The 24,844-nt window shown below is 44.1% G+C and overlaps 1 protein-coding gene and 1 pseudogene across 1 annotated transcript in view; both read left to right on the forward strand.

Annotated features, from left to right (window-relative positions):
- The window catches only part of LOC149290523 (uncharacterized), a 40,213-nt pseudogene extending 24,420 nt beyond the window's left edge, over positions 1-15,793 (forward strand).
- Positions 15,794-19,096: 3,303 nt separating this feature from the next.
- Positions 19,097-24,844, forward strand: part of LOC149290524 (uncharacterized) — a 39,497-nt gene continuing 33,749 nt past the window's right edge. The window contains exon 1 of the mRNA XM_089489362.1: positions 19,097-19,214. Coding sequence (XP_089345488.1) covers positions 19,097-19,214 — 118 coding nt within the window. The remainder of the gene's footprint in view (positions 19,215-24,844) is intronic.

Consider the following 24,844-nt stretch of genomic DNA (forward strand, 5'->3'; position numbering starts at 1 on the left):
GCAGTTCAAACAAAATTTTTAAGAACAATTTTAGGTGCCCCAAATTGTGCTTCGAATCCCATTCTCCGTCTAGAAACAGGGATGCTATCTGTTGAGGCGCGTGTATGGATATGCAAATTAAATATATGGCTCAAAATGTTTTTTGTTCCGATCGGTTTAGTGCCATTAATTCTAACAGACTCCTTTTTGTCCCCTGGAAGGAGACACTGACCTTGAAACTCTTTATCTCTTGGACTCTCACTATCTGAAATAACTCTACTAAGCTATGATAAAGCAAAATCTGTTATTTCTCAACACATCAAGGATATTGATTTCCAGACTCATATAAGCCAACTAACTTTACATCCTGTTAGGGAATCCAGTAGACCTGGCAAATATGCGAAATATTTTGAGAATTTGAATGTCCCGAAATTCAGAAGAGCTTTCATGTCAGCAAGGTTTAACATCTTACCCTCAGCAGTCCTGGAGGGCAGATTTAAAAAGATCCCTTACGAACACAGATACTGTCCTTGTGGCTCGGAGGAAATCGAAAATATTAATCATGTTCTCTTTGGCTGTTCTTTGTATACAGAAATACGTGCTTTATATATAACACCAATTGTGTTGCAGTTTCCAGGCAGACAAGAGCAATTTTATACCAATTTTCTACTTGCAGATCAGAAGGAAGTTATAACGCAAGCAGTTGCACAATTCTTTGCAGCTGCCATTGCAAATCGTTAACAGTTTGTTAAACAGATGTAATATAATATAATCTCAAAATCTGTATAGATGGCTTGATTTAATGGTAAAATTTGTAGAGGAGGAGGTATGGCCGTATTTTACCATACCATCAAACTAACCTAGTTGGGGACTAAAGTCTAATGAAATTACCCCAATCAGTTGCATCTGATTAATGGCACTTTGTAGTTTAGCTCTTGGTTGGACAGGGGATATGACTGTGGTTTTGAACTAATATGTCTTGAATGTGGTACTCTATTACACAATATGATAGAGCTGTTTGTGAGGTGATGGCAGCCTACTCGTTGTCTGTTTACCTGATCGTGCAGCCCTATCCTTACTTTTTATCCTTACTTTTTAGCCTTACTTTTTATAAACTATCATTTGGTTATACTCTCCAATCTGCCTGTACATGAACCTATGTTGTGTTTTAAATTGGAATTTTGTAATTGTGCTGGCCAAATGGCTGTAATAAAGTTATATTATTTATTTAGGGGGAAAGCAAAATACACAGACACACATACTATATATATATAAGTGTTCATGCGCACACACAAGATCTAGGTAGCAAAGGTGGGAGTAGTGAATAGATGTAAGGCTTTGTTAAAGGTATTTATTACCTATCCAGAGCTTTATTCCAATTGTTGGAATGGGGAGAGGTCAGTAGTTCCTGCGACAATTGTGGTTGGTGAGTGCATTGAGGTGCTTAGCCAAGAAAACAGAGTGTCTGTCTCTAACTGGACTGACACTGAAGCACAGCAATTTGGGCCTGATATTTATACTGAAATTGGTGCTTAGGGCAGAAACTGAGGGTTCGGAAAGGTTTATAGCTCTTTAGAATATTTCCTGTTGTAGCCAAGGGTCCGTAGGGGAATTTTATTATGTTGTTATTAGTCCAAATATTGCAAGAGGGGGGCTGGCTACAAGAGCCCACCGAGATCGTCTCCCGATATGTATACGGAGTAGACCAGGGCCTCCCAACAAATGGAGCTGAGACAGACTTCTAGAATTAATAACCAATTTATTTATAAGGGGAAAGCACATACGATTCACTAGCATACACACACACATACAAGGCTCAGGAAAAGCATAGGTTAGCATGGAATAGGATTTTAGGCATCACTGGGGTGATACGTACCAGAATGTAGACTCCCTCCAGGAATCCAAATGGAATATGATGAGGATGGCATGAGGCTCAGCCATGGAATGACTGGCCAGGAATCAGGAGTCAGGAGCCAGGTCAGGGTTCAAGGGGACAGAGCTTCCCCCTGAAGTCCAGACTGGCCCAGTGAACAAGCAAATCTGGGAGTATTTATAGGCAAAATCTTGCTTCTGGCAAAGGTGCTTGATGGTGAGAACAAAGGTGTTGAATTACTTGCTTTTCACCTGGATGTCCCTGTCTGATTGTCTTAGTGGTCTTAAGCTGCTCGGACAACAGACCTGGGAAGGGGGCAAGAGCCTCAGGCAAGGCAAACATTTGCTCTTCCTGGTCCTATGATAATCCTCTTATGCGACTCTCTAGATATGATGATGTGGGTACCCCTCAGGGGTGTGGTACATGTCCTTGTGCCTTGCTGGCAATGGTGGACAGAGTTCATCTAGGGGTCATTAAGGGTTATCATTTATACCAAAATTTATATGAAGCAGCATGGGTAACATTCCCCCCCCTCGGAAATTACGAGGACTCACAGGTGGGTGGGGATGAGTATTTTCCGAATTAATCTTTGCCATAGAAATTTTGGTGTGAGAATATTGGAGAGGGCATCCTATTAAGGGAAGTATCACACTGGTGATGCACAGGGGAAGCCTTTGATTGTCTGAAACCCAATCATACACCATACATACCAAAGATTATACAAAGTCAAAAGTGGGGGTGAAAAAAGGAATTATGGGAAACATAAGCAATAGAAAAAGCCTTCAATAGGCCAAGAGAAAAGCAATGAGCAGTCAATATGCAGTATGAAAAAGCAACAACCAATAGAAATGAGTCCAATGACTGAAAAGAGCAAATGAATGTGACATGAGTCCAAACAGTTGGTGGTTTGTATATGGAATGACAGAGTCCATGTTAGGTTTTGTCTAGCGGGAGCCAGATGGCTCAGTACGGATATGAGAATGCGGGCATGAGGTATAGCTGTCCTGTAAGAAACAGTTTCTTTGCAGCCAATGTCCATATGGCAAAAGGATGAGCCATAGTTCTTGTATGCGGGCATTTGTCATAGTGAAGTGGGCTAATGTCCATGAGATGGCAGTTTAAGTCCAGTGACGAGTAGTTCCACATGTGGAACACTTGAATGCAGGCAATGAGCTTTTGGAAAACAGTGATGAAAGTTAACAGCGATAGGTCTGTGGAGCTTGTCATCTGGACAGACAGCAATAAGAAAGGCATCTGGATGTAGGCAGGGCCATGGAGGACCATTTGGAACAGGAGCAGAGGTGCGAGGACACCGGTTGTGTCTCGAATGATCCTTTGGAGGATGTCTATGGCAGCAGGGGATGGAGGACATCACAGGAAGGATGCAGGCAAAAGAGTCTCAACCCTGGAGCGGGGGACATCAGGAAGGCTGGGGAAACAGCTTGGAGTGTCCTGTATCATGGCATCGATGGGATGACATCTGTGGGGTCTGGCCTGGCTTTTGGGAAGAATATTGGGGCTTACCTTCCCCATGAGGATATAGGAGAACAGAGCAAGGACAGGATAGAATTTTACATGCAGTGGGGGATGAAGGAAGACAGACTCCTCCCCCCCTTGCTCCCGACGGAGCGGGTCAGCTTCAAAATAGGAGTGGAAAAGAGCTATGGTTGTTACTTGCCTTGGTGGATGAAGAGGACAGTCTCTTCTCTCCCCCCCCCTGGTCTCCCGCAGAGACCAGGCTGGCTTTGCTATAGGAGTTTTGTAAGAAAAGGATAGGACCTCCAAATTATATCTATGTGCCATGGGAATTACTGAAAAAGATAGGAAATTTTTCCCTGGCTCCCTGCTGGAGCCAATCCTGATAGGTAAAGGATGCGGAAGAGGTCAACATTTAAAGCAGTGGCAGAGAAGTTCAGTGAGGCCACTGTCCGGCACTTAAATAGGCAGACAGATAGTACATAGAGGCCAGGGATAGGACTGGCATACACATGCAGAGTATAGAAACACACAACATTAATAACAGAAAACCAAGGGATTTGTAAGGCAATGGACTGAGGGCACTGCATTGTTTGGTTGTGGCCAATTTCCAGGCTTGACCAAGGCTGCTGTGAAGATGTGTAAATTTAGTCCAACTTTTAGCAAAAACTACCTCCAAAATAGCCAAATTATTCATTTTTGGATCCCAGTGCCTGGGTGTACTTGCACCATTCTAACAGGGGTCTAGCCATGGGTGCATTTTAGAAACATTACTTTTAAAACAGTGAAAATAAACTGGAGCAGCCGTGGAGAAAGTTTTAACTTTGGCAAAAATCTAACCATTGGGCTTGCTGACTGGCAACAATGAAAAAGGCAAAAGAAAAGCAAAAACAACAACAACTGTATCATTGGAAAGTACTTTGACTGGAAAATAACTCAAAAAAAAAAAAAGTCACACAGTCAGGCGATTTGACCACTAGGCCTGCTGTTACCGAAATAATGTATGGGAAGCAGCCTTAAAAGACCAATCAAAAGACTAAAACTCTGCTAGCCAAAAATGTGGAATCCAAAACAAATGTGTTGCCGTAAATGCATAGGGCTAACAGCAAAAATAGAACAAAACAATAACAAAAATGAAAAGGCACAGCTAATGTTTGGGCTGAGAGAGTGTGACTTTCACCCAGTCTCAAAGTTGCAGAACAAAATGAAAACAAAACGACACACATAAAAATACGCCACCTCCTTGTGGAGGAAATCACTCAGTTCTCCGAGCATAGGAAGAACAAAACTGGGTAAATTTGAAGCATGATCCTAGTCTCTGATCATGTGCAGAGAGCAAAGTAAAACCTTTAGGAGGTGCTGTGTGGCGTTATTGGCAACACTCACAGCAAAGAACAGAGAACAGAGTAACTATGAGGAAATCTATCCTTCCCAATTCCTAGGAGAAAAGAAGAGGATTCCTGAGCATGCTTAGAGTGCATAGTCTCTGAGCATGGAAGGAGAAAAGCAGGAGAGCAACAACTTGTGACTGACAGGGGGCGCTTGTGTGAGACAAACTGGTTGGAACACACTTCCAATTAAACAGTGGATGTGCAGTCCTACATAAATTGTGGAGGACAAAAAAGGTAGACTGCTTTGCCAGTGAGGCTCATCTATGAATTCCAAGGCTCTGAAAATAGACAGAGTGGAGGGAGTTCCTTCACACTCCCAAATCTCAAACAATTAAACAAGCACAAATACCAATTAATGTATGGAAACATCAAGGTTGAGAGTCAGCAGTCAAGATATTTTTCACAGATAGACTATGCTGACCTGAGGCTCTTTATAACTACTTAACAGAAAAATCCCTACCCATAATACAGACTTTAGACAAAGGAAGTTGCCTTCAGACTCCTGAATCCCAGGCAGTCAAGCAAACAAACAAACAAACAAACAAACAAACAAACAAACCAGAACAACTTTACAATGCCTGACCCTGCTGTGTCAGCCAAATCTATGCGAATTAAGGCAAGGGAGACAAATGGGGCTCCATTTCCAAGCAGGTTGAGTATGAAAAGTGTAGTTTCCCAAGTACCTAAGTAACAGATTTATTTCACAAAATGCTATGTTTTTTTATCACATCCAAAACAACAAAAGTAGCCCAAATTTGGGTCAAGAAACTAGAAAGTCCTGTCCCTTCTCCATTCTCCATAATTACAGAAGAGATCTATAGTCTAACCAAGTAACATCCAAATTAAAGTCTAAGAGCATGTTGTACTCACTAGAAGAGGGGGAGCTGAAGAAAGGCACACCAAATCAGCTAAAAACACCTGAGGAAAAGACCAAAACTTTGGTTTGGGGCTGAGACAGTGTAACTCTGTTGAGTCCTACTCTCGGGAAGGAGGATGTAGGACAAGACTCATGGAAGATGACCAGATCAGACTTACAAGAGCAAAAGAAAAACTCTTGGCTGAGCAGAAGGTCTACAAAACTTTACACACAGTACTGATTACTGAAGACAAGACAAAAGAGTAGATCTCTTGAGCAATGCAAGAATAACAAAAGAGAAGATGGGGGTGTTTGGTGGCAGGAGGCCTCTGAGCATGTAAAGAGAGCAAAAAACTGAAACAGGAAACTACAGCTTAAAACCTATGCAGCCCCGAGCACATGGCAGCAGAGCCTGACCAGGTGTGCCTAAGAAACTGGAGGGGCACAATAACATAGACTACATGCCTTTATCCAAAAGACAAAATCCTAACAGCATAAAGAAAAGACTGATGGTGTGCTTTTGCCAAAAGTAGAGTCAGAACACCAATACTAACACAACAAGAATATCTCACAACCTCAAAACACATGGAAATGACAATCCTAACTATACCAAGCTATGCCAAGAAACTCAAAAAGAGACCTATAATGAACAAACACAATGAGGAATGGGCTAGTTCCATGGAACAGGGGGTGCTGCAAACAACCTGAGCCTGCAGCTCTGAGCTTTCTGTTCTGCATTGCATCTGAGCACGTGCAGAGTGTCAGCAAACAGAAAACAATGAGACATTTCTCAGTCTCTAATTTGCAGAGCAGGAAAAGAAGAGGGGGAGGGAAGTCTTTTCCCTCCAAGCCTTCTCAAAATGGTGTTGCAAACTTTACAGAGATAAACCATGTTTCCCTTGTTGACAAACCCTCCACTCACACCCTGAGTGGTGTAAATCACAAAATGGGAAACAAAGGCAATTTACCATTAACTGAATTTGAGTCCTAAGCTAACCAGGATGATGGGCTTTGCAGCTTCCTTTGCCCATGATTCGGTTTTCTTGGCTTCTAGCAGCCAAATTTTCCATGAGGCTGTGGCATTAGGCAAACTATAGAAGAGGAGAAGAAAACTGCCTGTTTTCTAAAATCTCAACATTGACCAAAGTTCTCTGCACATGCCTGGAGTTCCTGCAGAGTGCTATGCTTCTCAAAGGGCAGTCTCTAAGATACCTTTTCGAAAGCCATTTTCTGGGGCCTTTCTTCCTTGCCCTGTGGTGGGGGATGGGGGAGCTGAGGCTGAGACAGTGTGGCTCACCTCTTGGTCAAGAGACTGGGCTGAAACAGTGTCACCCATTCCTGCTGTTTCTTCCAAGGAGCTGGACTTGTGCCTCTTTGGGGGAACACATCTCCCAGTGCCATTCCAATATGGACCACGGGGATGAGATGGATGACCTCTAGGGTTCCCTTTCTCTGGCATGCCTGGCTGGAAAGGTTTCCAAGTCTTGGGGCATTTTTCCCAGGAGAAAGGGGGACATTTCCATTCTTGGATCCTAGCTGCCAAAGTAGAACTTTCCTCCTTAAGGAAGTTGACTTGGGCTATCAATTCTGTAATTTTCTTCTCCATTTTAGTGGTGGGGTCCTTGGGATCTGGGACCTGCCTTTTCTTTTCTCTGGAGGATCGTCCTCCAAGGCTGTTGCAAAATTGCAAAGTGTCCTGTGTGGTGGGCTAAGGGTTTAGACCCAATTTTAGCCCAAATTGGTGGGGACCTTAAGAGGTTTCTCCACTGCAGAGCTTGGGTTAAAACCACTTGCTCAAAACTGCAAGACCCTTAAGGGGCGTCTTGCTATTTTCCTCCCCTTTTAGCTAAGGGAGAAGTTCAAAGTCAGGCAACCTCTAGGGTTCTGACTTTTTGGGTACTATGCTATTCTACGGATGGTATGTCTATGTTGAATCCTAGGCTGGGAGAGGTTATGGAACCGGGGCCTCTTTTCCCACCTAAACAAGGTGCAACTCTCTGTCCTACAGTGAGCTGCTGTCCTGGGATCCTCCCTGAGGACTCCACAGAACTCCTAAATGTAACTCTGGGTCAGGGACGCCGCCCAATTCACGCGAGGGCCCGGCGCTGCTGCAGCGAGCGACTTAAGGGTTGTCCTCCGTTTAGACCCGGCCAGAAGTCAGTTTGGCCCTGCCTCACTTTCACTGGGGAGTTCGGACGCTGTAGCTCCACTCCGGCGTGGCCTGGCTAACAACTCAAACTTTGGCCCCCAGCTAGACTCCTGCCTGAGTTTTCCTTTCCTGGGACCTCCCTGAGGCTCCCACAAATGGCACTCCTTGGAGCTGCCTGTTCCTCCCTTGACCCCGGGTTTTAGGCTTTCGGACCAGGACGTCTCCCTCTTTTGCCTACCTCACCCGTTCAAGGGGGATTTGTGACTGTGATTTTTTGGGTTATGTTTTATGGGACCTTTTTTTCCTCTGGCTGTTTTGGGATAACACAATGGAAAGGGATCTGTTTGTTCCCAACCCACAATACTGTAGCTTTAGTGGTGACAGGCTGGGGTTAAAACCAATGCAGCCAGATGGGGTGTCCCTTAAAAGGCACACTAAAAAGAAAGCTCTGGGTTTTAAAACCACTTAGCTGGATGGGCTGTGACCTTTAAGAGGTACACACCTGTGGGAAGCTAGGAGTTAAGACCCACTGGCTTCAAACCAAACATGCCAAGACCTTAAGGGTTCCTTGGCTCACCATTTTAAAACAGGCTCTTCCATGCGAGGGATGCCTCAACCTGGAGGTTTGCTTGGGACTCCTTTTTGCACTGCAGCCCAAATGCCTGGATTTGGCTGCAGTGGTTCCTTGCACTAACTTTTAACTGCAAGCTTTAGGTTATGGAGTGGGAAAGTTTTCAGGATGCCTGGCCAGGGTGTCCCTAGTAACTTTTTCCAACCCACGGATAGAGAAAACAAAAATAGGGCGTCGGGAGCCTACTCCGACAAACACGCCCAGGGGTGACTGGGGCCCACCACTGGATGGCGTACCAGAGCCAATGAGCAGAACATCCAGCCAAAGCCAGAAATGGGATCAGCCAACCCAAGATAGCCCTTTTGCCCTTATGGCCAAGCGCACAAGAACACACACACACACCTCCCTATTTATTCCTGACTGCATCGGCCTTTTTGGAATCCCTGTTCTCTCTACGTTCCGAGATCTAGACAGCCCAAGTGATCAGTTTGGAAAGTCTAGATTTCGGGGGAGAGTTCTATGCCCAAGCTTTCTCCACCAAATTGTAGCCAAGGGTCCGTAGGGGAATTTTATTATGTTGTTATTAGTCCAAATATTGCAAGAGGGGGGCTGGCTACAAGAGCCCACCGAGATCGTCTCCCGATATGTATACGGAGTAGACCAGGGCCTCCCAACAAATGGAGCTGAGACAGACTTCTAGAATTAATAACCAATTTATTTATAAGGGGAAAGCACATACGATTCACTAGCATACACACACACATACAAGGCTCAGGAAAAGCATAGGTTAGCATGGAATAGGATTTTAGGCATCACTGGGGTGATACGTACCAGAATGTAGACTCCCTCCAGGAATCCAAATGGAATATGATGAGGATGGCATGAGGCTCAGCCATGGAATGACTGGCCAGGAATCAGGAGTCAGGAGCCAGGTCAGGGTTCAAGGGGACAGAGCTTCCCCCTGAAGTCCAGACTGGCCCAGTGAACAAGCAAATCTGGGAGTATTTATAGGCAAAATCTTGCTTCTGGCAAAGGTGCTTGATGGTGAGAACAAAGGTGTTGAATTACTTGCTTTTCACCTGGATGTCCCTGTCTGATTGTCTTAGTGGTCTTAAGCTGCTCGGACAACAGACCTGGGAAGGGGGCAAGAGCCTCAGGCAAGGCAAACATTTGCTCTTCCTGGTCCTATGATAATCCTCTTATGCGACTCTCTAGATATGATGATGTGGGTACCCCTCAGGGGTGTGGTACATGTCCTTGTGCCTTGCTGGCAATGGTGGACAGAGTTCATCTAGGGGTCATTAAGGGTTATCATTTATACCAAAATTTATATGAAGCAGCATGGGTAACACTGTGAGGGGAAAGCGTGGCATGAACACGAATTGAATGCAGTGTGTGTTTGATGCAAATACCTCAGACAAAGACCACACTGCCTCTCAGGTCCTTGTTGGCTCTGAATTTCGATTGCGTTCACAATCCAATGTACACTACAATCTGGGGGTGACGCTCCCAGATGCAGCTCAACAATAACATGGCAGAGTATGGAAGCAAATATCTAGATATAGGTATTGGCAATACACAGACCACTTTCCACACTTAAAAATAAGTCACAGACACAGTAGATTTCATTCAAGTCCTTGGAGGTTCTTTATCTTGAGTTACAAAATAATACAAATGAATAAATGAATGATTTATTATGGCACATGGCCAGCTTAAAAAAACAAACAAAGTAAAAACAAGTATTACAAAGAATCACAATAAGTAAACTGCATCCTAGCAATAATGGTAAAATCAGTTCATAAAATGAAATCCTAAACCTTGCAAGTAAAAATTGTCCCAAATAACTTTGAGAAATATAGACTTAAAACAGTAGACTGACTCTATGTCATAATTATTTCAAGATAGAATCATAGAATAATAGAGTTGAAAGAGACCGCAAGAGTCTAACCCCCTGCCATGCAGGAAATCCAAATCAAAGCATGCCCAGCAGATGGCCATCCAGCCTCTGCTTGAAGACCTCCAAGGAGGGAGACTCCACTACACTCCAGGGGAGTTTGTTCCACTGTCGAACAGCCCTTACTCTCAGGAAGTTCTTCCTAATGGTGAGTTGGAATCTCTTTTCCTGTAGCTTGCATCCATTGTTCCGGGTCCCTGTCTCTGGAGCAGCAGAAAACAAGCTTGCTCCCTCCTCAACATGACATCCCTTCAAATATTTAAACAGGGCTATCATATCACCACTTAACCTTCGCTTCTCTAGGCTAAACATCCCCAGCTCCCTAAGTCATTCCTCGTAGGGCATGGCTTCCAGAACCTTCACCATTTTAGTCGCTGTCCTTTGGACATGCTCTAGTTTCTCCACATCCTTTTTAAACTGTGGTGCCCAGAACTGGACACAATAGTCCAGGTCGGTCCTGACCAAAACAGAATAGAGTGTCACTATTACTTCCCTTGATCTAGACACTATACTTTTATTGATGCAGCCTAAAATTGCATTGGCCTTTTTAGCTGCTGCGTCGCACTGTTGACTCATTTTCAACTTGTGGTCTATTTGGATTCCTAGATCTCTTTCACTCATAATTTCATTCAGCCAGGTTTCCCCCATCCTATATCTGTGCATTTCATTTTTCTGCCCTAAGTGCAATACCTTACATTTCTCCATGTTGAATTTCATTTTATTAGCTTTGGCCCAGCTTTCTAGTCTATTCAGGTCATCTTGAATTTTCATCTTGTCCTCTGAAGTATTAGCTACTCCTCCTAATTTGGTGTCATCTGCAAATTTGATAAGTATGCTCCCAATTTTGTCATCCAATTCCTTGATAAAGATGTTGAATAGCGCTGGGCCCTGGACAGAACCCCACTGGACACCCAACTAGTCACTTCTCTCCAGGATGAAAAGGAGCCATTGTTGAGCACCCTTTCGGTTCGGCCGGTCAACCAATTACAAATCCATGTAACAGTTGCCTTGTCTAGCCCACATTTTACAAGCTTGTTTGCAAGAATATCATGGGGAACTTTGTTAAAGGCCTTACTGAAATCAAGATATACTATATCCACAGCATTCCCTTCATCTAACAAGTTGGTAATTTTATCAAAAAAAGAGATCAGGTTTGTCTGGCATGACTTCTTTCTCTGAAACCTGTGTTGACTTTTTGTGATTATGGCATTGCTTTCTAGATGTTCACAGACTCTCTGTTTAATGATCTGCTCTAGAATCTTTCCTAGTATTGATGTCAGACTAACTGGACGGTATTTCATGGTTGTTTCTGCATCAGTTTCAAAAAATTTCTGCGACAAATAATCACAGCTGCACAATATCTGGCAACTTCAACAGTTACCTGCTCCTAATAATGCAAATATTTGCAAGCTCTCCTCTCCAACTTCCATCAACTTCACCATCTCTTGTTCACACACCAATCCAATCCACACCGATTCGCATGTGAGCTGTATACTGTATTGGCTGTGAGTCATCTACTGGAGCCAAACAGCATGAAGTGACCTCTGCAGTTGGTTTGCATCATGCCTTGGGCTCCGACTCTGTACTTTATGGCAGTCTCACAGGATATGATGCCACCTGTCAATCAAAATGTTTTTGCACATTTTTAATGGAACATTTTTTCACCAGTCCTCTGACTATCTGCTTCCACTGATTCCCTCAAGGCAGTCCCCATCCAGTCTCTTTGCTAGCTGCTATAAGTAAGGATACAATCGTTCCATGGATTTAGGGTATCTGCAACAGGATCATGCTCGGGTCACTCACACCAACTTTATTAATTTACTGTCAAATAGGGAAGGGTAAATGGGGGCTAAATCTGGGGGTAACACCCTCCTCTCTTAACTCTGATTTTCACTTATCTGTCATTGTCCTTCTTTACAGAAAAACTTGTGAGTCAAGAGAGAGTCCACACAGCAGAGAAGCCATTCAAATGCCAGCACTGTGGGAAATGTTTTTCTTTGAAGTCAGTCCTAATGACGCATCAGAGGGTCCACACAGGAGAGAAGCCATACAAATGCCAGCATTGTGCGAAAGGTTTTTCTTCAAAGTCACACCTAGTGATACATCAGAGAGTCCACACAGGAGAGAAGCCATTCAAATGCCAGCGTTGTGGGAAAGGTTTTTCTCAGAAGTCAGTCCTAATGACACATCAGAGATTCCACACAGGAGAGAAGCCATATAAATGCCAGCATTGTAGGAAATGTTTTTCTTCGAAGTCAGTCCAAGTGAGGCATCAGAGAGTCCACACAGGAGAGAAGCCATACAAATGCCAGCGTTGTGGGAAATGTTTTTCTTGTAAGTCAGACGTAGTGTCACATCAAAGAGTCCACACAGGAGAGAAGCCATACAAATGCCAGCATTGTGGGAAAGGTTTTTCTCCGAAGTCAGTCCTAATGACACATCAGAGAGTCCACACAGGAGAGAAGCCAAAAAAATCCCAGCAGTGAACTAATATTATTTTTGTAAAGAAGGAATACAGAAAATATATTTTCAGAAAAAAAGGTTCTTTTCTTGATTTTTCAATTCAAATCAACTATCAAAACATATATAAATTAGGATGAATTAATCTCCTCTTCTCTTAAAGAGTAGAAACAAGAACCAAGTAAAAATGGAGATTGGGTTTTTGTTTATCTAGCTCTATTTTTCTTTGCTGAAAGATTAAAACAGGAAACTAGAAGAAATGAAAATTTAAGAGGTTTAGAGACCATCTAGGAAGTATACATAGTTTAGAGATACAGAAACTAATTTGGCTTTTTTCATATATATATATATATATATATATATATACTTTGTATATTGTGTAAATATGTTTCAGTGTGTACTAATGTTTTGTTTTGTATGTCTTTTTAATGAATGTTCAATAATTTTTTAAAAGAAAATATATTTTCAATGCAGCCGTGAAAAGGCCCTCATGATTTTGTTTGTAAGGTTTGTCTGTCCATATGTCTGTTTATGTTTTAAAGTTATATTTTGTTACGTTTATGTTTTAATTGCTATTAGTATAGATTATTGCTTTGGGTTATAAACTTGGCTAAGGATTATGGGTTGTGGTATAGGTTAGCTAGATGGGGGGCTGGGATTTGTTGCAGCTGGTTAGAATAGTTATGGGAATGATAGCTCTTGCAATGTTTGGGATGTTTGCTGAAGAAAGTTGGAGGCCAGCATTAAGAGAAAGGGCTAGTTTCTGGGAACGGCAAAGGGGGCCTTGTTTCCTGTGGGGCAGAGACTGTGGGAATTGGAGGTGGGGGCTAGTTTTCGAAGAGGGTGGAGTTTTAGGTTTGGGGGTTGTAATGTATTCATTGGATTGGGGGGGGGCAGTACTGGCTTAAACACCAAATTTCTGACTATGTGTTCTTAATAAAGTTCTTTGTTGTTTCAACACACTGGACTCATTGATGCACAGAAGTTGTGAATTTGCACAAAATTGACCCTTTCTTCTCTCCTCAGGCCTCAGCTCCATTCCCAGCCATAAGAACAGAGGCAAACACACATATATTTATAGACAGACAGACATCAGAGCTATATGTCCAAAGCAGAGCCTTCCCAGCCTTTCCCTCCTGAGTCCAGCTCCGCAGCTTGGGTTCCATTCCGGAACAAACAAAAAACAAACAGCTTCATTTATATACGGTTTCATACTGAACTAACAGTGTCTAAGCGGTTTCCAATTATAAGCTATTTGCCACCCCAAAATCTGGGGACTCATTTTATCAACCTCAGAAGGATGCAAGCCTGAGTCAAGCTTGAACCTTTTTGCAGGCATTGAACTCACAACCTTATGGTTTTGCAGTACAGGCATTTAAACACTGCGCCACCAGGGCTCCTTCCCTTCTTCCAAAGGCCGACAGTGGAGTAAGCGGCGGCAGCAGCATGGTCCTTGCGGTCCCTGCGCATGGTCAGGAGGGGCCTTTGGTGGCAAATGTGCATGCACAGTCTCAGCCCCTGAACCTGCCGCCCTGACAGCCTGCTCTGAAGGAGGGAAGTGGGGAGAGCCCTCGTTCGTTCAAAGATTTGGCTGCAGGGTCTTCTGGGAGAAGTTGGGGGGGTTGTAAGAAGGAAGGAAACCCTGATCCCCTCACCCCAAAGAAAGGCAGGGGCTCTGCTAGTCCTCCTCTCTCTTCCTTGCCCCTTCCTCGGGGGATTCCTTGGGGCCCAGGTACTTGGGGGGTTATTATGAGAAAAGAGGGCAGGGAGGATCTTTGCAGAGAGGCATGGCCTTGGGGCACAGGTACTTCAATAGCGCAACATTATTCGAGAGGGGTGGAGTTTTCTATGGTGGGATGGGGCTCTGTCTGGGGGGGGGGAGAGAAGACCCAAATCTAGGCCAAAGCCAAGAGGGAGATGGAGGGACCCCAAAGCCCCTTCTGGGGATACTGAAACCCCCCCGGCAACCTGGGAACTAGGCTTAAAGGCCCACAGGTTCTGGATTAGCCCCCCCCCCCCCACATACATACCTTTTCCTTCAAAACAAGCCTGTGGAGGAGGACCAGCGGAGAGACCCTCAGCCACAGAAAGAATGCCCCCCCCCCCGCCCGGTTCTGGGAACATGCTGAAAGGCCTTGGACTCCCTTGAAGGGATGTATGTAAAAGGAGGAGAAGGAAGGAATGGAGTGAAAGTGCCAAGGAAAGAAAAGCATAAAGGGAGTGCTGAAGTCGGGGGGGGGGACATCTGGGACCTGACTCAGGTACCTTCCCTCCAGAACCCATTATTAGAGCCTTCCACAGCTCACTTTGACAATTTAAATTGCTATTTCACAGAGAACATCCCTCAGATAACAGCCGAATTGGATGCCGGCATTATTGCAGAGGCTATAGGTGAGGTGTCCAGTGACTCTGTGAATAAGATCATACTGGGTCTATTTGAATCTGTGAGTACCAAAGACATGGACAAGCTCCTTGGAAGTGTGAAGAAGACAGCTTGCCATCTTGACCTTTATGGAAAAGCCGTCCCTAGATCCCTTGGACATGAACAATTACAGACCGGTCTCCCATCTCTCATTTTTAAACAAGGTGATTGAGAGGGCAGTTGCTCTTAATCTCCAAGTGGTCTTGGATGAAACAGATTATCTGGACCCATTTCAAACTGGCTTAAGGATGGGATACAGAGTCGAAACTGTTATGGTTGCCTTAGTAGATGATCTCCTCTTGAATATTGACAGAGAAAATGTGATCCTGCTGGTGCTTTTGGATCTCTCAGCAACTTTCGATACCATCGACCATGGCATCCAGAAAGGTCTTAGGAAATTGAGGATGAGAGCAATGTGTTGTGGTGGTTCTAGTCCTATATCTCAAGCAGATTCCAGATGGTGATGCTTGGGGACAGTTGTTCCTCTAAAAGGGAGCTTAAATCTGGAGTTCCTCAGGGCGGCATCCTGTCACCAATGCTGTTTAACATCTGCATGAAACCACTGGGAGAGATCATCTGGAGGCATGGAGTGGGGTATTATCAGTACACTGATCAGATACTCAACTATACCTCTTCATACGCCAGGCCTCAGCGTCAACTAAGGAAGGCATCTCCCCTCTGAATGAATTCTTGGGGCAGTAATGTGCTGGATGAGGAAAAACAGATTAAAACTGAGTCCAGGTAAAACAGAGGTGCTTGCTGTTGGAAGTCCTAATCTGGATATGGAGGTTTGTCAGCCGGTCCAGGATGGGATCACACTTCCCCTAAAGGATTGTGTTCGCAATTTGGGGGTGCTCCTGGATCTGTCCGTCCAGATGTCAGCTCAGATAGATGCAATGGCCAGGAGTGCCTGTTATCAGTTGATACGCCAGCTGTGTCCCTTCCTGGAACCTGAAAGCGCTGGTAACCTCACGTCTTGACTTTTGCAATGCAGTCTACAAAGGACTGCCCTTGCACCAAGTCCGGAAACTTCATCTAATTCAAAATATGGCAGACAGAGTGGTCACTGGAAGATCTAGAGGTGACCATATTAAACCTATACTAAAGTCTCTTCACTAGCTGCCTGTTAATTTCCGGACAAAGTACAAGATCTTAGTAAAGGCAAAGTACAAGGTCTAACCTGTAAAGCCCTTCATGGCTTGGGTCCAGCTTACTTACAGGATCACCTTCTCCCATATAATCCGCCCCACACATTGAGGTCCTCTGGTAAAAACCTACTATTAAAAACTACCAAAGACAGCATCAAAGAGGGCTCTAATAGTTTGACAGGACAGAAGCTAGATAGACTCTCCCTCCAAACAAAAAGTATGTCACACTTCCACTTTCTCTCCTTTCTGGATATGCTGATGCCTCAAGGGCTGAGTTCTTAGCAAAACAAGGTATGAGATTTGAACTGCTGTATAATTCAAAGGTCAAGGTTCCTATTTTATTTTTTGATAAACTATTATTTTCAAGGTGCAACTTTATAAATGGTTATATATATATATATATATATATATATATATATAGTTATACTTACAGTTTTAATGCCTTTGCGTTGTTTTGAATTTCTACTGTTTAAAATTTGTTATTATCCACCTTGAGTCTCTATATTGGGAGAAAGGTTGGATACAAATAACTAAATTAAATAAACTGGAGATCCCTTGGGGATCTAAGAGTCTCTTGGTGGAGATAGACCCTCCACCAATAGAGACGGAGACTTTTGAGATGTGATGAGTATGTCCAGAATTGCTATGGGCCAGTTTTGGCACCTGAGGATACATCTCTTTTGCCAAAACATAGCACTTTGATAACATGAAACTTCCAGGTCTCGGTCCAACACAGTCCTGGGATTTCTTGTTTCATGAGGTACAACTCTCACTAGAAGTTAGCTCACAAACCTTGTTCTCACTAGAAGTGCACTAGGGCTCTATACCTAGCAGCCAATTCTAAGCACCCCATCCACCAAACTACAATCCCCAGGGTTATATAGGATGGAAGCACAGCTGTTAATATGGCACCAAACTGCTATGATTGGGAAGTATGACTAGGCCTTTGGTTGCCAACTTTCTGGTGTCCCTCCATCTCTCTAGTAAGGTTGTGAATTCAGGATTGTCTTAGGTCCCATGGTTTGTGAGCTGAAACCTAGGTCCTGGGGCAGGGCCTCTAGTGATGGCATTCAGCTGAATGCATAAAGTACCAACTACAGTTGCTCACATCTTGTCATTCAAATATATTCCATATACTTTTCTGTATGGAAGTGAAGAGAGACATGTATGCAGAGTAGTGAGCCCCTGTAACACCACAGCCAATCCATACACCACTGCAATCTTTGCCAGTTGAAGCAACCAATGAATTAAGCCTTCCAAATTCTAATAAGCTACTGCTCTTCCATATGAGCTGGATATTAGTGCAGAGCCCTTTCCTCTTGATTGGAGTTGCCCTCCCCCTCCCCCTCCCCCCAAAATGGAAAAGAAGCACAATCGCCACCTTCCTGAAAATGATCCCTGAAAACTGGAAGCTCAGTGCCAAGCCCTGATGTACAGCCCCCCTACTGCTCCATGTAAAAAGGACAAGGAAAAACACAGGTTACAGGAGAAGATCCCAAATAAAACCTGATCCTTTCTAGCCCAGGTTTAGATCCTGGGAACAGGGAGGGAAATCAGAGTTTGACTCGGGAGTCAGTGCATGTTGTGTGTGTCAATATAGGGCTAGATAGGAGACAGAAATTCATCTTCAGCATCCTTTCTCATAGTCACAAGTTGAATTCTAGCAACACCTCATTTATGCTAAAACTGATGCTTCCGTAACTGACACTGTCCTTCAGACTCTATAGACTCATTATAGAATACAGGATGCTCAAAATAGGGCAGAGGTTTATTTAATGTTTCTCTAAGGACAAGATACTTTCAGACCAAGAACTTTGTAGCAGTAGTAGCATAAATGAAGATTATAACAGAGCTTTACAAAATACAGTAGCCCTCCCAATTCGCGGGGGATCCGTTCCGGACCCCTCACAAAAATGGTGACTCTCACATATTCGAGTCCCATAGAAAATAATGGGCTGCACACCCATGGCACCAGGAGGGGAGGTGTACGCAGGAGCACGCCGTTTTATTAATGGTCACCTGTCCCTCCTGCGAGGAGTGAGGCTGCGGATACTAAGTCCCCAAAAAGGGAGTGACAACTGTACAACAAAATGTATGAAGGCTGCCTCTCCAAAAACATATTTCCTATTTAAATTTTTTAATGAAGTCTTATCAAATCATAAATTTATAAACAATCAAAAACGTACTTTTAACTGCTCACATTTCTACACTTTCTCTCTAGTGGATACCTCTAAAGGTATAAAAGCAAAGCATTTCACACATTTGTTTGATTTCTCCTCAGTTTGGATTCTCTGATGACTCTCAAGTTCTTCTATAAAGAAGGGCAAAGACAGAGAAGAGTCATATCAGCATTAAGAGAGGAGGGACGCCTCGGATCTACTATGGAGCTAAGCAAATGTCATCTAGGAAAATAGATGAGAGATAAAGTAGTTTCAGTGTCCCCTTTCCTTCCTTTCATAGATATTAGTCACAGTTGCTAAATGGAACTCCTTAAAATGTAAGAAAACAAGGACTTGAGCTGGTTCACACCAATTGCTTGAACCAGTTGAACCAGTTGTCAGAACCAGGATGTGAAATTTGGATTCTTCCATGAATGTTGGTGTATAATTGGATTCTTCCATGTTTGTTGTTGGAGAAATATGGAAGAATCCGAACTGAATGTAATTATATAGTTTATAGAAAATGGTAGTGGTGTTATATATTTGGAAAAAGGGTTTGAGTGAAGTTTGTGGAACTGGATGTTGGGAAGGTTAATTCATTGAGTTTGTGGAGCTGGATAGCGGAAGGATTGATTCCTGAACATAAGGTTGGGGAGGAATGTGGAGAGAAAGGAATGGGACCCATAGCAAGCAGCCAAGCCTCACTCGCCCACATGCCCCCTCCTTGCCCCCCACCCCTGATGAGAAAGCTGAGAAGGTGAAAGGGTTGGTTGGAGGTAATTTTAATATATGTTATTTGGGCAGATTGCTCGACTGGGTTTATTGGTACTTTGGTTTAAATTAAGGACGCAAAATGGTGGGAGCAGATGGGAATTATCTCACTGTTGTGGGGAGGTTTGGTGGGAACTTGCTGACCATTCAATGGTTCTCAAAACAACATATTTTTTTGCGGGGGGGGGGGGGGAGATTTTGGATGATGAGGTAATTAACTTGTCAATTATATTTCTAGCAGGAATAAAATACCCAATACTGTAGGTCTTGTTGTGGGGTGGGATGTTGATTGGGGATATAAAACGTCAAATCATTATTGTTAGTTAGATCTGACTATAACGCCACGAACCGTGCCTTTTATGCAATCTCTTTCTTTCAACAAAGTTTTGAGTTTAGACTCCTGTTCTGAAATTTGACTTTGTTGATGAAGACTTTGTTAGACTTGTTTCTGACAATCCTCAACCAAGCCAAAACACGTGTAAAAGGAGCGTCGAGTAGTAGATACTCTTAGGAGATATGTATTATAAATAACAAAATATAAGCAAAATATCACTTATACAAGATATTAAGAATCTTGCAGGTACAATATTTGTAAGTATATAATGTTCAATTCATACAAGCTATTAAAAAATAAATAAACCTAAGCGTCCAATTCTGAGACTAACTTCCAAGATCCGCTCTTTAACTCTCTCTCTCTCGATCTCCAACCGACACAATTCCCCCAACTGTCTCTTGGTCTCTCAGGCCTTATACCTCCTTCTCACGGAAGCTTCCAGAAGAACCTTTATCTTGCTCTCTGATTGGTCAAGTGAGCCTTCCGTAGCAGTGATGTCATTCTGTGTTTGCATAAACCTCCCTTTACTGCCTGAAGAAGACTTCCATTGACTGGAGCCCTGTTATTACAACAACAACAACAACAACAACAACCCCTCTTTTCCTTGGAAGAGATTCAGAACTATACCTTGTTTCCCGGCTGGGAAGAATAGGAGCCTTCCAGAGGTTCCCATTTCCACTAAGATTAGGAGCGCCCAAATTCCCATGGAAGAGGTTTCCTAAGGCATGTGCCAGGACAGAGCGGGGAACAGGGTCCTCATGGGCGAATGGCTGTTTGTCAGCTGAACTTGGGCCTCATGGTCCCTAAGAAGAGGAGGTGCCCAGGCCCCCCAGAATCTCCTCTGAGCCTCCAGGAGAGCAAGACTCAGGGAAGGGACAGTCTGCGAGGGGCTGAGAGCCGCTTGGACCAAACCTTGAGGGTACTTTCCCAAAAGCTGGCCAGGATTGGTTTAAGGGGCTGGCATTTTCCTCTCAGAGGACCATCAGGATCTCAAAGACCACTCCCCATTTTGGATTTTGTTTTTTGACTGTGCTGCCCTCAGTGGAGATTGCTTATTCCTAAGGTGCCATGGAGGTGAGCATGGAATGTATAGGGAAGATGGCTTTTGCAGTCTTTTCCACCATTGAGCTTACCTTGTGTTGTCTTCAAGCCTGTCAAAAGAGAGCAGGACGGTAACTGGGGGGAGAAAGCAAAGTCCCACATTAGCTCTCATAAGCTCCCCTGAAGCTTTTCCCAGCATGCCCTACTCCTCAGTCTCCCTCCCAGGCTCCTCCGTTTCCTAGATAGATGGAAATCTTCAAGGGAGAGTCCTTGGGGATCAAGCCAAACTCTCATCTGCTTCCCAAGGCCTCCTTCTCCATCCACTGCTGGTCTTTGGAAGGGAGACCTAGACTGCTCTTGGGAAAGTTACTTTGGGAGGAACAGGGACTCCCAAAACCTCCCAGTCTAACTCTAACATCAAGTACGTCAAATCTCTGCAATGAACTGGGCCAGGTCTTATGCCAGGAGTGGGGATCCTGGGGCTCTCGCTCTGTATCTTTACTAAGAAATAGACTGAATCTCCATGACTGGTGCTATGTTTCATACTCTTGGGATGGGCAGCCAGGAAAACAGAATGCTTCAGAGAATTCAAAGGTTTATTGGATGGAGATAGAAGTGTAAGATGCCTTAAAATCATATGTTCTGAATCAAAGACAGCATCAAAGGGGCTCTAATAGTTTTACAGGACAGAATCTGGATAGACACTTCCTCCAAACGAAAAGTATTTCGCACTTCCACTTTCTCTCCATTCTGGAAATGCTGATGCCTCAAGGGCTGGATCCTAAGCAAAACAAGAAATAAGGTTTGAACTGCAATTCAGAGGTCAAGGTTTGTATGTGGTTTTTGATGCAATTTACTATTTTCAACGTCCAACTGTAAAAATGATTTAATTTTATTAAAAAATAGTTATAATTTTAATGCCTTTGCATTGTTTTGAATTTGTACTGTATTAAGTTTGCTGTTAGCCACCCTGAGTCCCTATATTGGGAGAAAGGATGGATGTATATAAATAAACTAAATAAACTGGAGATCCCTTGAAGATCCATGGGTTTCTTGGTGTAAATCGCCCTCCACCAATAGAGACAGAGACTGAATGAGTCTGTCCAGAATTGCTAGGGGTCATTTTTGGCACCTGGGTTGTATCTCCATTGCTCAAACCTAGCACTTTGATGCCATGAAACTTCTAGGACTCTGTCCAACAGAATCCTGGGATTTCTTATTTCATGAAGTACTTAGAATTATATAGCAACTCATGAAAGACTGCACTGGGGCTCTCTACCAAGCATCCAGTTCTAAGCACCCCATTCCCAGGTTTCTCTGGGGTGGATCCACAGCCGGTATCATGGCACCAAACTGCTACAACTGGATAATATGTATAGGACTTTGGTTGCCTACTTTCTGGTGTCCCTCCATCTCTCTTATAGGGTTGTGAATTCAGGTCCTGAGGTTTGTGAGCTAAAACCTAGGACCTGGGGCAGGGCCTCTAGCGATCTCATTCAGCCTAATGCATAAATTACAAACCACAGTCGCTCACAGTTTGTCATTCAAATCTACTCAACATACTTTCCTGTGTGAAAATGAAGAGAGAAATTTTAAAGGTCTGTTCCCAGATCAAGGGGAAATGAGAGAATTATTCTTTCTCACTTGCTTGGAGAGACAGGATAAAAAGCGTGAAGTCGAAGGCTTTCATGGCCGGCTTCCATAGGTTTTTGTGGGTTTTTCGGGCTATGTGGCCATGTTCTAGAAGAGTTTCTTCTGACGTTCATCTTCAGAGATTCCAGCCACAGATGCTGACGAAACATCAGGAAGACTCATCTCCTGTCTGAAGATCATGCATGAAAACTGGAAGCTCAATGCCAGGCCCTGCTGTATCGTATCTTTACTGCCACGTGTAAAAAGGGCAAGGAAAAACACCTGTTACAGGAGAAGAAAGCAAATAAAACCTGATCCTTTCTGGTCCAGGTTTAGGTCCTGGGCAAAAGAAGGGAACCCAGGATTTGACTTGGGAGTTAGCGAATGTTGTGTGGCCTGCCCTGCCTGCCCTGGGGCCTCCCTGGGGACCAAATCCATCTCCCTTCTCTTCTCCCTCAGTCAGCATTATTACAAAGGAACCAAATTTAGGGGTCTCCCATCGGCATCTCGAGGCACCCACCTTTCCTTTCTTTCCTGCCAAGGAAACCCAGAAGGAGCCCTTCTTCCTAAGCAGCCAACGACCAAAGCCACCAGCCTTCTAGAACCCTATTCAGGCTCCAAGCCAACCGCTAACAATGGCCCAAGTTCAGGGCTGATTTAGCTGTCTGGCTGAATGCTAGGGAATTCTGGGAACTGTAGTTTTGTGAGATATTTAGTCTTCTCTGTCAGACAACTCAGATGCCATAATAAACTAAAATTCCCAGGATTCCCGAGTACTGAACTAGGGCAGTTGAAGTGGTTTATTTCTGCAAACTGGATTATTTCTGCAATGTGTTTTTGACCTCTGTTACTATTTGAGCATCCACAAGGCTCTGTGGGTTTGAAGGGAAGATTCATCATCATCATCATCATCATCATCATCATCATTTCTGCAGTGTCTTTGAACCAGAACTGAGAGAGCCCTGCAGCCTGGATCTGCCCAAATCCCAAATATTGCCCTCTCAGCAAAGCCTGGAGATATTAACCTTTAAGGACCAGAACTCCTCAAAGGCTGACTTTCCCAATCTCTCCTGAGAGATCCTCCTGGCCCCAGAGCAGCCCCAAAGAAAGGGGTCCCATTGATTGGGGGCCCATGTCTTTCTGAATCTGTGGGTCCAGAGGAAAAGGACTGTTTTCCAGGACCCTCTTCCTAACCTCACAAGACAGCTCTTAGCATTTGCCCAACATGCAAAGATCAGGCAAGCAAGATCTGCTTTGCTGTTTGCAAAAAAAGATGGGAAACAATGGGCCCTTGGTATCCTTTGAGATTTGGTTTGGATAGCAAAATCCATGGGTGCTCAAGTCCCATTATATAAAATGGGTGACCTTGGGTAAGTCACACTCTCTCAGCCTCAGAGAAAGACCAATGGCCAACTGGAAGGAACACAACACACACACACACATCTACATGATGGAAGTGCAATCCATTCTGGGCCATGAAACCCACTGCAGGGGAACCTTGGGCAGTAGACAATCTCTCAGCCCCAGAGGAAGACAAAGGGCAAAGTGGAAGGCAAACCTGAAGGCAAGGAAACCCTGGGAATAGGGTCACTAGACACGGGTTCAAGGCACGCAGCACACCCCCAGCCCCCAAGGCACACTCTCTCAGCGTCAAAGAATGGCAATGGTAAACACCCTTCGACAAAACCTACAAAGAGACTCCTGTGACAGTGTTGCCTTAGGATCCCCAGAAAGGAATTGAAGGCACACAATTGTCCCCCCAAAGTCTGGGAGGAAAAGGAGGAGGAAGGCTTAGAGGAAGGGCTGGAGGCGGAGGAAGGCTTAGAGGAAGGGCCTGAGGAGGAGGAGGAGGAGGAGGAGGAGGAGGAGGGCTTAGAGGAAGAGGATGAGGAGGAAGGCTTAGAGGAAAGGCCTAAGGAGGAGGAGGAGGAGGAGGAAGGCTTAGAGGAAGGTTCTGAGGAGGAGGAGGAGGAAGAGGAAGGGCTTACAGCAAGGTCCTGAGGAAGAGGAGGAGGAAGGCTTAGAAGAAGGTTCTGAGGAGGAGGAGGAGGAAGAGGAAGGGCTTACAGGAAGGGCCTAAGGAAGAGGAGGAGGAAGAGGAGGAAGGCTTAGAAGAAGGACCTGAGGAGGAGGAGGAGCAGAGAGGCCTCTGGAGGATTCTGCAGAGGAAGAATAAGGAGAAGAAGAAGGGGCTCCTGAGCATACGCAGAGGCCTCTGGGGGAGAAGCCACAGGGAGAAATCTCCTGGATGTAACTTATTATTACTATTATTAGTAGTAGCATTAGTATTATTAAATTTTATTTATTTATAAAGACATGTAAAAGTATTTATAAAGAGCATCTCAGTGAGTCTCTATATTATATTGAAGGGGGAGGGTAGCAAGCCCTCCCAACCTATGCAGGAAGGGTCCTTGGAGCACCCAGCAACAAAGAGAATCCAGAGTCCGACTTTAGCTCAAAATAAGCACATCTTTATTATCCGTACGGGGTGACAGCTGCCTCAATGGCAATTCCAAGACTGTCACCCCCCATTGCCTTTCTTCAAGCCTTTTATACATTCAAAAATGCATAGTTTTAGCAACATCCTTTCTTCAAGTTACCTTTTAACATTTCTTAATTTCCAGAACC

This window comes from Sceloporus occidentalis, unplaced genomic scaffold (genome assembly GCF_023333645.1).
Source record: "Sceloporus occidentalis isolate IW3139 unplaced genomic scaffold, rSceOcc1.0.p SCAF_39, whole genome shotgun sequence".
Lineage (NCBI taxonomy): Eukaryota > Metazoa > Chordata > Lepidosauria > Squamata > Phrynosomatidae > Sceloporus > Sceloporus occidentalis.